The sequence below is a fragment of the Sinocyclocheilus grahami genome, unplaced genomic scaffold, assembly GCF_001515645.1.
Source record: "Sinocyclocheilus grahami isolate Dianchi unplaced genomic scaffold, SAMN03320097.WGS_v1.1 scaffold783.1, whole genome shotgun sequence".
NCBI lineage: Eukaryota > Metazoa > Chordata > Actinopteri > Cypriniformes > Cyprinidae > Sinocyclocheilus > Sinocyclocheilus grahami.
The window spans coordinates 172043-186143 of NW_015505962.1; the positions used below are offsets into that span (position 1 = coordinate 172043).

The 14101-nt window shown below is 35.6% G+C and overlaps 1 protein-coding gene across 1 annotated transcript in view; it reads right to left on the reverse strand.

Moving 5' to 3' along the window:
• Positions 1-343: 343 nt before the first annotated feature.
• LOC107561602 (transmembrane protein 8A-like) overlaps positions 344-14101 on the reverse strand; it is a 71403-nt gene continuing 57645 nt past the window's right edge. Inside the window, exons 4-6 of the mRNA XM_016246078.1 lie at positions 2812-2945; positions 497-765; positions 344-372 (exon numbers count right to left, since the gene is read on the reverse strand). Coding sequence (XP_016101564.1) covers positions 344-372; positions 497-765; positions 2812-2945 — 432 coding nt within the window. The remainder of the gene's footprint in view (positions 373-496; positions 766-2811; positions 2946-14101) is intronic.

Consider the following 14101-nt stretch of genomic DNA (forward strand, 5'->3'; position numbering starts at 1 on the left):
ACACATTCAGTATGATATATCTGTGTGAACTAGAGGAGAACTTCACACATTCACTAAAATCACTTTGAAAAAAGAAAAGGAAAATGAAAGTTAAGAAAGAAAAAAAAAAACCTCATAAATTGTTTGCTGAAATTCAGATGTTTTTTTAGGATTCACAAGTGTCCAAATAGTTTTTGGGGTGAACTAGAGGAGAACTTCACACATTCACTAAAATCACTTTGAAAAAAGAAAAGGAAAATGAAAGTTAAGAAAGAAAAAAAAAACCTCATAAATTGTTTGCTGAAATTCAGATGTTTTTTTAGGATTCACAAGTGTCCAAATAGTTTTTGGGGCTATTGTATGTTCATACAGAGCTAAAGGCTTTGAAAAGCCCTAGACAACAGAATCAGAAAGAAATAGAGAATACAGAGTGATTGTTGTGGAGGAAGGAATGATCAAATTGATTATGAAACTATGATTAACCCAATACCAATTAGAATTTAAAACAAGTTCTTACCTTTAACCTGAATGCCAATACGAAAGTAGACATCTGAGCTACTGAGGTAACGCTCCACCAAAATATAGTACCACTGCTCCCAGCATGGCAGCGGGACCTCCAGCTCACAGGGAACATTCTCTCTGCAGTCCATAGCGCTGGAGTTATGCACCGGCGGGGCCCTTGAGCGGATCTTCAGCAGAACCGGGCAGCTCTCCCCGCTTCTGTTCTTTGTATTGCAGTCCACAAGCTGTACCTTCACCCGAGAGATGTAGTTTGGGATGAACACTCTGCCAGGTACAAGGGAAAGAAATGTAGAGGACATCTGCTTGAAAGCTACACTTACTGTAGACATTGTCTCATGAGATGCAGTAAAACAATACTAGTATGCCTATCGAAATGCCAAGGAAGCATTTAAACAGGAATGTGTTTTTGTACTCTCAGGATAACTTTAAACTTCAGCCTATTATAACAAACTTGTTGAAAATGCATAAAGCAATTAAATGATATCTCTCCGTCTTAATTTTCTACATCAATAACAACTAATCAGGAAACAAATGCAAGTCGCCCTTTTCAATTTGAACAGAGATGGAGAACAACTGTGAAGCTAGAATAAATAAATAATATAAAAAATTTTGGCCATGACACAATTGGCTTTGTCTTTTGGTTTTTGATCATTAACAATATGAGCAGCACACCAAATGCTCAATCAAACAGAACACAAGTTGTTTACAGATCTGCTGGATCGCTTCGGGAAAAAAGTGTTTTGGAATATGAACTTGGTCTTTGAAATAAATTTAAAAAATCATTTATTGCATGGTTAATTTATCCCTTCTTCCAATTTTACACAGTACTGTTTTATATTTCACAACTGAATAAATAGCATGTCCTATTATGAATATTACAAATTCTTATTTAATTGACAAACTAAATAACAAGAGCTATGCTTAATAACTATATTTAACATAGTCCACTAGATTTTATTACATATAAGAAGATTCCTATTTCTTCCTACACAGTATTTCATGTGGCAGATATCCTATATATGCTATAAAATAGTGTATAATAATATCCAGACATCCATTAAACAGCAGCTGCCTAAGTGTCACCGCTGAAAACCAGCTTTTAATGATACAAAAAAAGCCCATCTTCATAATGTCCAGTGCTCAAGGTCTTTTCTGTGTACCCTGTTGTTTATGAATGCATTTCATCACCTCTCCCTCCTCCATTTTCCTCTTTTTCATTTAGAAAGACTTTATTTGCTAATTGAGAGGAGAGCTTTAATATCTGAACCTAATGAGAGTAGAAGCCTGAAATAGAGGGAAGCTTGAGAAAAGGATGTGTGTGGAATGGTAAAGTGTTGAGAGCAGAATGAGGGAGAGAAAAGGTGAGAGACTTGCACGGTGTGTGCGCGTTCGTGTGTCTGATCAGGAAAGATGTGTGAAAGTCTGCAAAGATGACAATAGAGTAGAAATGCTCACAATTTTGAAAGATGGTTTTATTTAAGTGTTTGAAATCACATGTGGGTGATTACGCCACCGTTCATGAGTTTGGGGTGGTAAAATTGTTTTATGTTTTTAAAAGAAGTGTTCACAAAGGCTGCATTTATTTGATCAAAAATACAGCAAAACTGTTTTCTATTTTCTATTTTCTAAAATGTATTTTAGCTATGGCAAAGCTAAATTGTCAGTGTCACTTGATCCTTTAGAAATCATACTAATACGTTAATTTGGTGCTCAAGAAACATTTCTTATTATTAACAATGTTGAAAATAGTTGCGCTGCTTAATATTCTTGTGGAAACCATCATACATTTTTTCAGGATGAATAGAAAGTTCAAGAGAACAGCATTTATATGAAATAGAAATTATTTGTAAATGTATTTACTGTCACTTTTATTGAGTTTAATGCACCTTTGCTGAATAAAAGTACTGATAAAAGTAGTAATCTTTCAGGGGGAAAAACTGACTGACAACAGACTTTCCTTTTGGCGTAAACTATCCCTATAATTTTAGAATTTTTGTTGATTTTGTGTGTGTGTGTGTGTGTGTGTGTGTGTGTACCTGTTTATGCTACATTGTGGGGACCACACAAGGATAGTAAAACCTGGAATTTTTATTAAAATTAATAAATATATTAAAAATAGCAAAGCAAACAGGTTGTCTGTTAGGGGTTGGTTTAGGGTTAGGGGATAGAAAATATAGTTTGGTCAGTATAAAATTAATAGAAGTCTATGGAAAGTCCCCACAATTCACAGAAACAAATGTGTGTGTGTGTGTGTTGTGTGTGTAAGTGGATATATTGCATCTTAATTTCATCTTAAAAATAATCACTCACTTGTAGAGTACAGATCTATTGTGAAGAGGAATCATCTGGTCAATGAAGTAACCAGGATACAGCACTGAAATCCCAATGAGCCTCTGAACAATGAGCTGAGGTTGAAAGAGGTACTGACATTCCTCGTGAAGACCCTGGACAAAAACAGTGAAACAAACAGGAAATAGATGGATTAGTTACAGGCTAAAATCCACTCAGTATCCATCTTCAAATACACTGAGCCATGAAATACAGTGTCACAAAAAACATATACATGCGTATCATGATATGGAAATGCTCGTGGAAGGGGGGCAACTCCCACTGAGAGAGCCTTATGCTCACTTCAAATGGAGGGAAACTGTCATTGCATTTGCATCGCTTCTGATGATTTGCTGTGTGATATTTCTCACGGCCAACTGAACAACAACTCCCACCTCAGACTCTGTAGAAAAAGATCAAACACTATTGTCCTTTCTCCACTTGGTGAAAAATTCAGATAAAAGATTTTGAACTGTCTGCAATTTTTTACTGATTCCAAACAAGTGCAGGATCCAGCCAAAACCTTGTCTTCTTTGAATTCTGCTTTGCATTTACATTTCTTCTTTTAGCAGACACCTTTATGTAAAGTGATTTTAAAAATGAGGAATACAACAACATGAATGATTCATCTTAAAGAAGAAGGAACAATTTATTTTCAGACAATAAAAAATACAAGAGTTGGGGATTGAAATTCATGAATAAAAAATGTATACTGAGCACAGGGGAAATTCGAGACATTTATTTGGCAGAATCTGTTTAATTATGTCTGATATAAAACAATGTGTCAAAAATGTTTGTTCCTTGCTCAAAGTGAAAGGTGGTGTGCCTTTCACTCGGTGTGCCTTGTGTAAATAACAACCGTTTAAGCTTTTGGGGTCAGTAAATTTTTTTTTTATCAGCAATGATACATTAAATTGATCAAAAGTGACAGTAAAGACATTTATTATGATACAAAAGATTTATATTTTAAATAAACACTGTTCTGTTGAACTTTCTGGAAAAAAAGGTTATTACGGTTCCCACGAAAAAAAAAATTAAGCAGCACAACTGTTTTCAACATTGCTAATAATAACAAGAATTGTTTCTTGTGCACCAAATCATTGTATCGGAATGATTTCTGAAGGATCATGTGACACTAAAGACTGGAGTAATGATGCTGAAAATTCAGCTTTGCCATCACAGGAATAAATATATATTTTTAATATATTAACATGGGAAACAGTTTCTTTAAACGGTAATAATATTTCACAATATTACTGTTTTTACTGTATTTTTGATCAAATACAGTAAATGCAACCTTGGTGAGCATAGGAGACTTCTCACAAAAGCGCAAAAAAATCTTACTGACCCCAAACGTTTGAACGGTAATGTATTTTACATGCCACTGATAACTATATGATCAGGGCCGTCGCTAGTGGGGTGAAAGGTGGTGACGATTATAGGGGCCCACGGCTGAGGCCCCCGGCGATCTCAACCGACTGGCTGAGGACAGCCTAAAAAGACGCTCAGGACAGTTGATGGGCCACTGCTGCGCATCGTCTTACGAAAGCTTATCATTTGCACGTATTTTTAAGCCTTGCCAATTTAAACATTCAAAAGAGTTTAAAGCATTCAAACACAAGACGCGGAAAAACTCAACTGAGTACTCGCGCTCCGTGTTCGGTGCGAACGCAGAGAGCCGCGTCTCACGGACAGCAACATCGAACCTCCTGCACCTAAACGAACAAATACAAATCGCAGTTTAAACATGCAAACAGAAAAAGACGTGAAAGAGCCCAATTCAGCACCCGCGCACGGTGTTCTGTGCGCACAGGGCGCACGCAGAGAGGTGCGTCTCAAAGCGCTTGAACACCGAAATTTGCCTCTTCTTGCTCTTGTACTGACAAATACATACAAAATTATGTCAAAATACCTGTCTTAAAGAGTATGCTCTTGACTGAATTACTTTGTAGTTTTAACAAGAATTAATCCACAGTCAAACCAAAAATGATTCAGACACCAGATATAATTATTTTTATTTTTTTTTTACAAGTGGGTGCAGGACACTATAGTTCATTTATGTAAGTGAGTATAGCAAAATAAAGTAAACTGTGACATATTATACCCAAATATTCTTCATACAGTGGACTACCAGTAAAATTTATAAAAAATTTGGGACCAAAAATTATTCAGCCACTTTTGACCTGACCATGTTTTGCTTCAGTGTTTTTTCTTTAATTGCTAATGTGAACTTTTTACACCACAGACTGAACAAAGTTAAGGATTGCTTGGTAATTGGACAACAAAGCATTGATAGTTGTGTAAATATTGTCATACTAACAGTTGTCTGAATTTTTGGTTGATTGTAATCCATTACATACCTTTCTATCAAAGTTATCTGACATTATCAAGATAAATTTTTTCTGACACAGTGTAACTCTGAGTTCTTTTCATATTTTATTACCATTTTCTAAACTATAGCAAATAAACTGTGATATTGTGAGAAATGTTGAAGGTGTCTGAATAAATTTTGGTTTGACTGTATATTTAATTTTTACAGTGAAGACTATGCAGTGCTATTTTACATTTGATTATTCGGTTTCTGTACCTGGACACCTACAAACTTGAAAAAAATTAAACATTGGGTAAATAGCACAAATAAATAAATAGAACGAACATACAAATTAAACAATTTCAAACAGGGCCCACTGGTACAACCTGCACTGGGGCCCCGCAAACCCCAGCTACAGCCCTGTATATGATATGTACTGCTTTAACAGACTATACTAAGGCTGAACTGAACGGTTTTGTTTTCACCATTCACAGTTGGCAGTGTTATCAAGAGATGCGTAGCTGTAAAAACCACATTGGTTTCAGTAAGCGACAGATGTTGTGGCGTATGCTCCAATTAAAGATCCGAAGATCTGTAAAGATTCGCAGACTATTTTTCACAGTGCAATTGCATGAAGACTTGATGTGTGAGAAAAGGAGGTGGAGGGATTAAAGACGGAGAGAAGGTGGGAGAATCTAAGAGCTTTTATTTATTATGGCACACCATGGCAAATTACAATGCATCGTTTCATCATGGAAACCTCGGCTTCTCTCACGCAGGTACTCCTGCCCTAAACACATTCATCATTGTCGAACGGCGTAGTATAACCCCTCCTCTCTACTCGGCCAGCGTCTTTTCTTACCATCTCCACACAGAGAAACACAATCACACCAAACAAAGAGGTATTACATGTCTAGGAATCACGCTAAAAGAATACATTAGCTTTGCAGAGTGCACGTTCCTGTTTCCGTCGTTTGTACTGGACTACCGCCTGAGACGCGGGGGGTCATTTTCACTGGCTTTTTCAACCCACAGCGCTGTCGAATATCAACCGCATATCACTGCTGGCTTCCTGTTGAGGTCAGTCAGCCATGTTATTACTTCATAAGGTAGGGAGTGAGAGTCTGCTGGCGCATCTGTCAGTTCAATGCAGTTAAACAATAACTGAGCAGTCGTCAGCAGCGGCGGCCTCTTCCAGTACTGAAATGCTATTCAGTAGACATGAAGAGAGGGGGCGGGGCAACGGAAAGAGCTAATTGGCTTGCAGTGGTGTGTGATTAATTATGATGTGGGATTCACTGCCTCAATAGTCATCCTATAATTAGATATTTTTCAAGACATGAAATAAAAAATTTAAAAAATCTTTAAAAAGCCTTAACTAAAAATTGTGTGTGCTTCATGTCATTTCAAAATTCTCTGTGATATGAATTAGTACAGTATTAACAGTACAATATAACACATATTCAGAGAATTTGAAGGCTTTCATCTGCTACTTGGACACTGATGACATGATTGCGATATTGTGCATTAAAACATAACTGGCAACATCACTGTATAAACACATAATTCTGCATCTTTATAGCAGATGATAAAAAAACTACAATGACATTATAAAATACATAAGCTTTTATACTGCATTGTTCTGCTAAGAAAAGCCGATCATATGCATACATTACCACTCAAAAGTTTGGGGTCAAAATACTTTTATTCAGCAAGGATGCAATAAATTGATCAAAAATCATGTTTAAGACTTTTATATTGTTATAAAAAAATTATATTTCAATAAAATGATTTTAATTTTCCTGTTTCATTTTTATACATTGCCATATGATGTGCTACAAATGGCAAAAAGTTGACTTTAATAATAAGAAGGAATGTTTCTTGAGCAGCATATTAGAATAATTGCTGACGAATTATGTGGCAAGACTGAAATAAAGGCTGCTGAAAATTCAGCTTTGTCACCACAGAAATAAATTACATTTTATATTAAAATAGAAAACAATTTTAAATTGTAACACTATTAAAAAATCTTTAAAAAGCCTTAACTAAAAATTGTGTGTGCTTCATGTCATTTCCAAAATTCTCTGTGATATGAATTAGTACAGTATTAACAGTACAATATAACACATATTCAGAGAATTTGAAGGCTTTCATCTGCTACTTGGACACTGATGACATGATTGCGACATTGTGCATTAAAACATAACTGGCAACATCACTGTATAAACACATAATTCTGCATCTTTATAGCAGATGATAAAAACTACAATGACATTATAAAATACATAAGCTTTTATACTGCATTGTTCTGCTAAGAAAAGCCGATAATATGCATACATTACCACTCAAAAGTTTGGGGTCAAAATACTTTTATTCAGCAAGGATGCAATAAATTGATCAAAAATAATGTTTAAGACTTTTATATTGTTATAAAAAAATTATATTTCAATAAAATGATTTTAATTTTCCTGTTTCATTTTTATACATTGCCATATGATGTGCTACAAATGGCAAAAAGTTGACTTTAATAATAAGAAGGAATGTTTCTTGAGCAGCATTTTAGAATAATTGCTGACGAATTATGTGGCAAGACTGAAATAAAGGCTGCTGAAAATTCAGCTTTGTCACCACAGAAATAAATTACATTTTATATTAAAATAGAAAACAATTTTAAATTGTAACACTATTTTACAATATTACTGTTTTTACAATATGTGTGATCAAATAAAGTCAGCCTAGGTAAGCATAAAGAGAATTCTTTCAAAAACAACCCCAAAACATCTGAATAGTAGTAATGCATTCAGACATTAAATACATACACAGCAATATAGAAAGGCACAACATGTTTACAATATAAATATTAGTATCTCAGTAGAACAAAATGGCAGAAAATACATAAATGAAAGAGAAAATAAATAAAAATATTATATATATATATATATATATATACTGTATATATATATAAAAAGGGGTATTTTTAATCTTTTTCTGACTACTCTGAATCTGAATACTGTATAATATTTTACAAAAAAAAAAAAAACTTGCAGGATTGTTACCATCATGCATCTTAGAGATGATAGATAATAACAAACAAAATCTCTTTTAAAAACAGAAAAAATAAGGATTTGTCTCGATATAATTACACTTGAAAGACTTACGAAGATATTTCTGGTTAGTGAATATAATGAGCAGCCGATGCAGTCTGGGTATTTTCAAGGGACTAAACGTTTCAGTGCACTCAAGTGATTTTGACAACAGGACACCTTAGAAACGGCTGACTCCCTGGCCAGCGCACTGACGATGTCCCATGCAAGAAGCAAGCAAATCATCCACCATTTATTCTTTGCAGCTCTCATTATGACAGTAAACATCAATATCAATATTTCAGAAGAAGCAGCTAATCAAAACCACACATTTTTCATTGTTTGCTTTAATGCTTAATGCCTAACCTCCGTAGCCTTGAGACACTAGAGGTACAGTATGTGCTGTAATGGTGGCAGAACACATTCTCATTTCATTAAGGTCTATTTGGTGGATTTGCACCACTGGGCAGGTGTCACTGCATAGACGGTTGAGTCATGTGTCGCTCATTATCTCTGGTGTATTATCAAGGTCTAATTCGCTCTCAGCTTGATTAGAAGACTCATTCATTTCAGCATGAACCGTTCTGCAAATCACTTCTGCAGCCATACACCAGAACTAAAATAGTCTCAAGGCGTCGGGTTTGTCTTCTCGGTAATAAGTGAGACATTTACATGGACACGCAAAGAACAATTCCTTGATGGCTTCAATAAACCCTTCGTTTCCCCTATTACTGCAGGATTTTTCATAGACTGCTATGCAGCTTGCTTGTGCTGCCACACTACTCCTACTATTTCTCTAATATTATGTACAGTATATACATATAACTATAATACCAGAATGTGTAGTTATGGTATCAACCAGCAGAGGCTACCAGGGAAATACTAACCAGTTACCCTAGATCTCCTGGGGTGAACTACTACAGTAAATTTGCTATTAGCGGTATACTGTAAATTTTGAACTTCACATTCAGTGTGATGGATGAGCACCAATTTTGAAAATGTCCTTTTTGATGGCCAAAATAAAACAATTTAAAAAACGTATTTATTTTTTAACACAAATTTGGATTAAAATGTACTATGTTGAAATAATTATTGTAGAATAATTCCAGTTGTTTCATGTTGACAGAATAATACAACAGAATAATATTTTAAAATATGTTTTAATATATTTATTTTGAATATACTTTAAAATGTAATTTATTCCTGTGATGGCAAAGCTGAATTTTCAGCAGCCATTACCCCAGTCTTCAGTGTCTATAATAATAATATGCTTCAGAAGAATTATAATGATAAAATTACAATAAGAAGAATGCTTCAGAAATCATTTTAATATGCTGATTTGTTGCTCAAGAAACATTGATCATTACTATCGATGTAGAACATATTTTGTGTGTAAACTGTAACTTTTTTCATGATTCTGTAAAAAACAGAAATTTCAAATGAACATCATTGATTTAAAAAAAGAAGAAGTATTTTATAACACTGTAAATGTCTATGCTGGCACTATCAATTGCATGAATCTTTGCAGAATAAAATCATTTATTTTAAAAGAAACTTACTGACCTCAATGTTTTGAATGGTAGTGTAAATATGAAAAATAAAACTACAAGTATGAAATGGATTGAACAGAATGCCTTTGGGAGAAAACTATTCTTAAAATCTATAATGCCTGCCAGAGGAAAGTACCTACTAAGCGAGTAAGTGTTAAGTATTAGTGTTCTTCTTGCCATGATGCAATGTTTTATCCAAAACGTAATGAATTACTACTACACAATCTACATGTAAGTAAATGGAAACATCACTTTTTAGCTTAAAACGGCAGATTGGAGTTGTAGGTGGGATAATAAGGATGGAAAAGCAAAACAGCGACCATTAAATAACAAACTTGAGAAGGAGCCCCATCTGTTGTTTGTCCATGGCTGCATACATAAAGCAGGCACAGCTGGTGCTGGTGCTGGTGGAGGCAGACACGGCCTTGCTTCTGTGCCCTCACTCCACGCTTTTTGCATTGTGTCTGACATACAAGATTTGTCAACTCGTGACGCCTCTGCCTCCTTACAATTCTTCATTGATCTGATTTGATTAGGGGGGATGTTTGCAACTCATGTGCCAGCACAGACAAAAGGAAGAGAGAGAGAAAAATATGCAAATAATTGCTTCTCTTTTCACAGCACAAATTTGGCAACTTTGAGCAACTAGTGAAATAATTAGAGCACGCGTGCAGAGCACCAAACAGTACACAGAATTGATAGCGGACTGTTGTTGGCATTTTGCATGTTTAATGTGGTCTCCAGCTGTGTGAGGGACAATTTCTCTGACACACTGCTCATGCAGAACCACGAGGAAGAGTCCATATGGCCAATGAGAAAAAGATTCCTTTATCATTTATGGTGGATCACGGTGGACTCCAAACATGTGTCTGGTAACGTAACTGACAGGCTAGTCAAAAAATAATAATACTTGAGCATGAACCCGCAGCATATAAGGCACCAAGGCATTTGAGCGTAGCTTTTCGGCCGGGTATGAAAAACATTTATCATTTGTCAAGGAACAGAACTGCAGGGATCCACAGTCTTATTACTGGTAAAGCCTGGTGTTCCCCCGCACATCTCCCACAATTCTCCACTTCTGTTCTGTGCTTTAGCTCCCAAGTCCAGAAATAAATCAGTGACGACATAAAAGTCCAGTTCTCATACATCGATCAACAGCTGGGTGGTTGTATAGCTACCACGTTTCACTTCGCATTCACAATATAGTATTGACAATAACAATCATATTTAAAAATTGAAAGATTTATATTGTGTTAATACTACACATATGATAATATCATAAATGATCCAGGCTAGTAGGTGATGGTTTTACACCTTAATGCTGGCTGCCACTCATCATAAAACAGAAAACAGCAGATGTAGTGTGTAGCGACTACTGGCTCTCAAAATCATGACAGACGAAAAAGAGACACTCTACTTGCACCCAAAAAAGTTATAGCTTATCAGTGTGGGAGTTTTTGGATTCCGAGGTGTTAAAGACATCCCAGTCTGCAGGATGTGCCGATCAACAGCAAGCTATTTTCGTATTATGGTTACAAACTCTCTCTCCACCTCCCTACAGTCCTATTTCCAGCTTGATTTTTGGCAAAAAAGAGAAAAAACTAAATAAACAAAACTAAAGATGAATTTGACTGATATCATTATTTATTTCTTCCATATTTCAATAGATATTATGATAATACTTTAAATACTTGACTTCTTTTGGCCACAATAATTGTGTGGTAAAAAACTGATATTGTGACAACCCTGCCATAATTAGATTTTTTTTTTTACTATTTGTCAAAAGACATTCAGAAAGGTAAAGCTCAGATCTGTTTACAGAAAATGCAATTACATTAAAGGGACAGTTCAGAAAAAAAAAGAAAACTCATGTTGTTCTCTATGAAAAGTTTGAAAAGTGTTTCAACTGTTTTTTTTTTCCATACAATGAAACTCAAATGTCAACACAACACTGACTTGTCCACCAACAATCATTATATGCATGAGGGTGCTAAATGATAAGTATGAAGTTTTCCCATCATTGTTGTCAAAGAATTGAATATAAAAATAATTACCGTTTCAAACTGATTTGCATCCTCAGATACATTGATTGAGAGCGTGCTGGTGTGTCAAAACTATATTATTTTCACTTTTCAGGGGAGTCAACCAATGAATACATTACAGTCTGAGTGTAATAAACTGGCAAGCTTGGAATATTACCATTTTAAAAAATCCCCACCTCACCATTAACCAACTGAGTAAACTCATAGATCATTATCTGATTAAAATGGCTGACCTTCTCCCTAACAAACACTGTCTACAGTATAAATAACCCTATAGGCAAGGCAAGTTTATTTATATAGCACATTTCATACACAATGGTAATTCAAAGTGCTTTACATAAAATAAAGTAAAATAATCATAAAAAAATAATCACAACAATAAAACAAGGAATTTAACAAATTTGAAAATGATTTAACCCTAGTAAATGGACGTGCATTATAGTGAATTTCATTAAACAAGAACAATTGCATCTACTGACCTAGCACACCTTAATAACACAGAAAATCTAGAATGTGTTTTGGCCTGTTCACTATCTTTAAAAGACAATCAATTCAGAGATAAACAGCCACAAAACTGACAGCACCCCCAGATGCACTGAACGATAACATATCTCCAAGTGCTGACAGTTTCCAATTAGTTTATTGATTTACTCCGAGAGTTTAGTTAGTGCAAGGCAAACTGTCAGGATGCTCAGCTTCTGGTTGCTGCTTATCCACTGTGGCAGCTTCATCCAGCAGAGACGGCCGGCTGATCTTTACTGCGTGCTTGACTCATACTCATCCCCCTTCTTTCCTCATTCCTTTCCTCCCTCTCTCTTCCTCTCTCTACAATTGGCCATCTGCTTGTGTGACTGTGCGCCTGCAGAGCAGGGTCCGGCTGCTCCCTGATTAGCCTCACAGACACTGCGGAGCTCATCAGCTGAAAGAACAGACTTGCACTTTGCTGAGGGCCGCTGCAGCTTTGCTCTGCTGAGATTCACCTCTGTGCACCATGTGTCCACAGAGCTTCGATCCTGCAAGCTGTTACTTGACAGTCAGTTACGGGCTTGCACTTGGGTCGTAGCAGTTTATGATCATGATGTGAATTTCAAGATGGGATTTTAAGAATTTAAGAATTTAACTTGGTGTACAAGACATCCATTAAGTTACAATAATAATAACAACAAATGCTTGTGACTTAACAACTGTTAAATTCTTCAAATTTCATCTTGGTATTTACATCATAATAATATTATTAATAATATTATTTATCAGTTCCAAAGGTTCACAGCAATGTTAACTCAATCTCTATATTTATTATTAACAGTATTGATATTATTATTCATTGCTTGTGACTTAATTTAACAACTGTTAAATTCTTAGAATCTTATCTTGTAATTTTCATACAAAATAATAATAATAGTAGCAGTAGATTTGCAGTTGTATTTCATTGTCAACTTTCCTTGAATGTCAGAGTAAGTAGGAGGAGAGGGACCACCCATCAGAAAAATTATCAAATAAAAAAATTAATTTTTCAATGTTGGCCGTAGCTATTCAGTTAAAGGCACCAATCATCTTTTTAACAGAGTTTGTTTACTCCAAAATGCCAGCCTAATTGTTTTAGCAACTTGATTTGAATAATGTTTTTTAAACAAATGCAAATGCAGAAAGAATGCAATGTCCAAAACTATTTAGTTAAATAGGAGCTTATTGCATATTGTACACATAAAAATCTGATGCCCAGGTAACATTACCAAGATGAAGTAAATTTATGATAGTTCACTGTGCAGACAGTTTGTGGCACAATCTACCTACAAGCCCTTTCAACAAAACAAAAGTCCAATACAACATAACCCCCATTACACTACACAGAATAATACATAAAAAATTTATTCCTCAGGGAAAGCATGGCCTCGCTTTCCACACTTCCTCCAATTACTCCACCTCAGTAGGTTCAGCCATGAGCTTTTCTGCTCCACAGGTGCTGTCGTTCCCCAGGCCAACAGAAAAGAGGAAGCCTTCGTCGTTCCAAGCTTTGTCTCTATCTAATTGGCTGGCATTGTGACCCTGTGGGCTCAGAGGAAAGCGTGCCCTTAAAGTGGAGCACACCGAGTAGAATTATTGCTCTTAATCCAGGAGAATGGCCTCCACCACGACCAAACCTGCTGCAGTTAATTAAAGAGAAAGGCTGAAGTGCAGGCCTGGTGGCTCTGAGATAAGTAAGAGCAGCAAAGGACAAAACTCAGCTGAGGCGGACTTTTTAAGATTGTGGATGGAGATTGAGGTAATGCTATTGTGAACATAAGA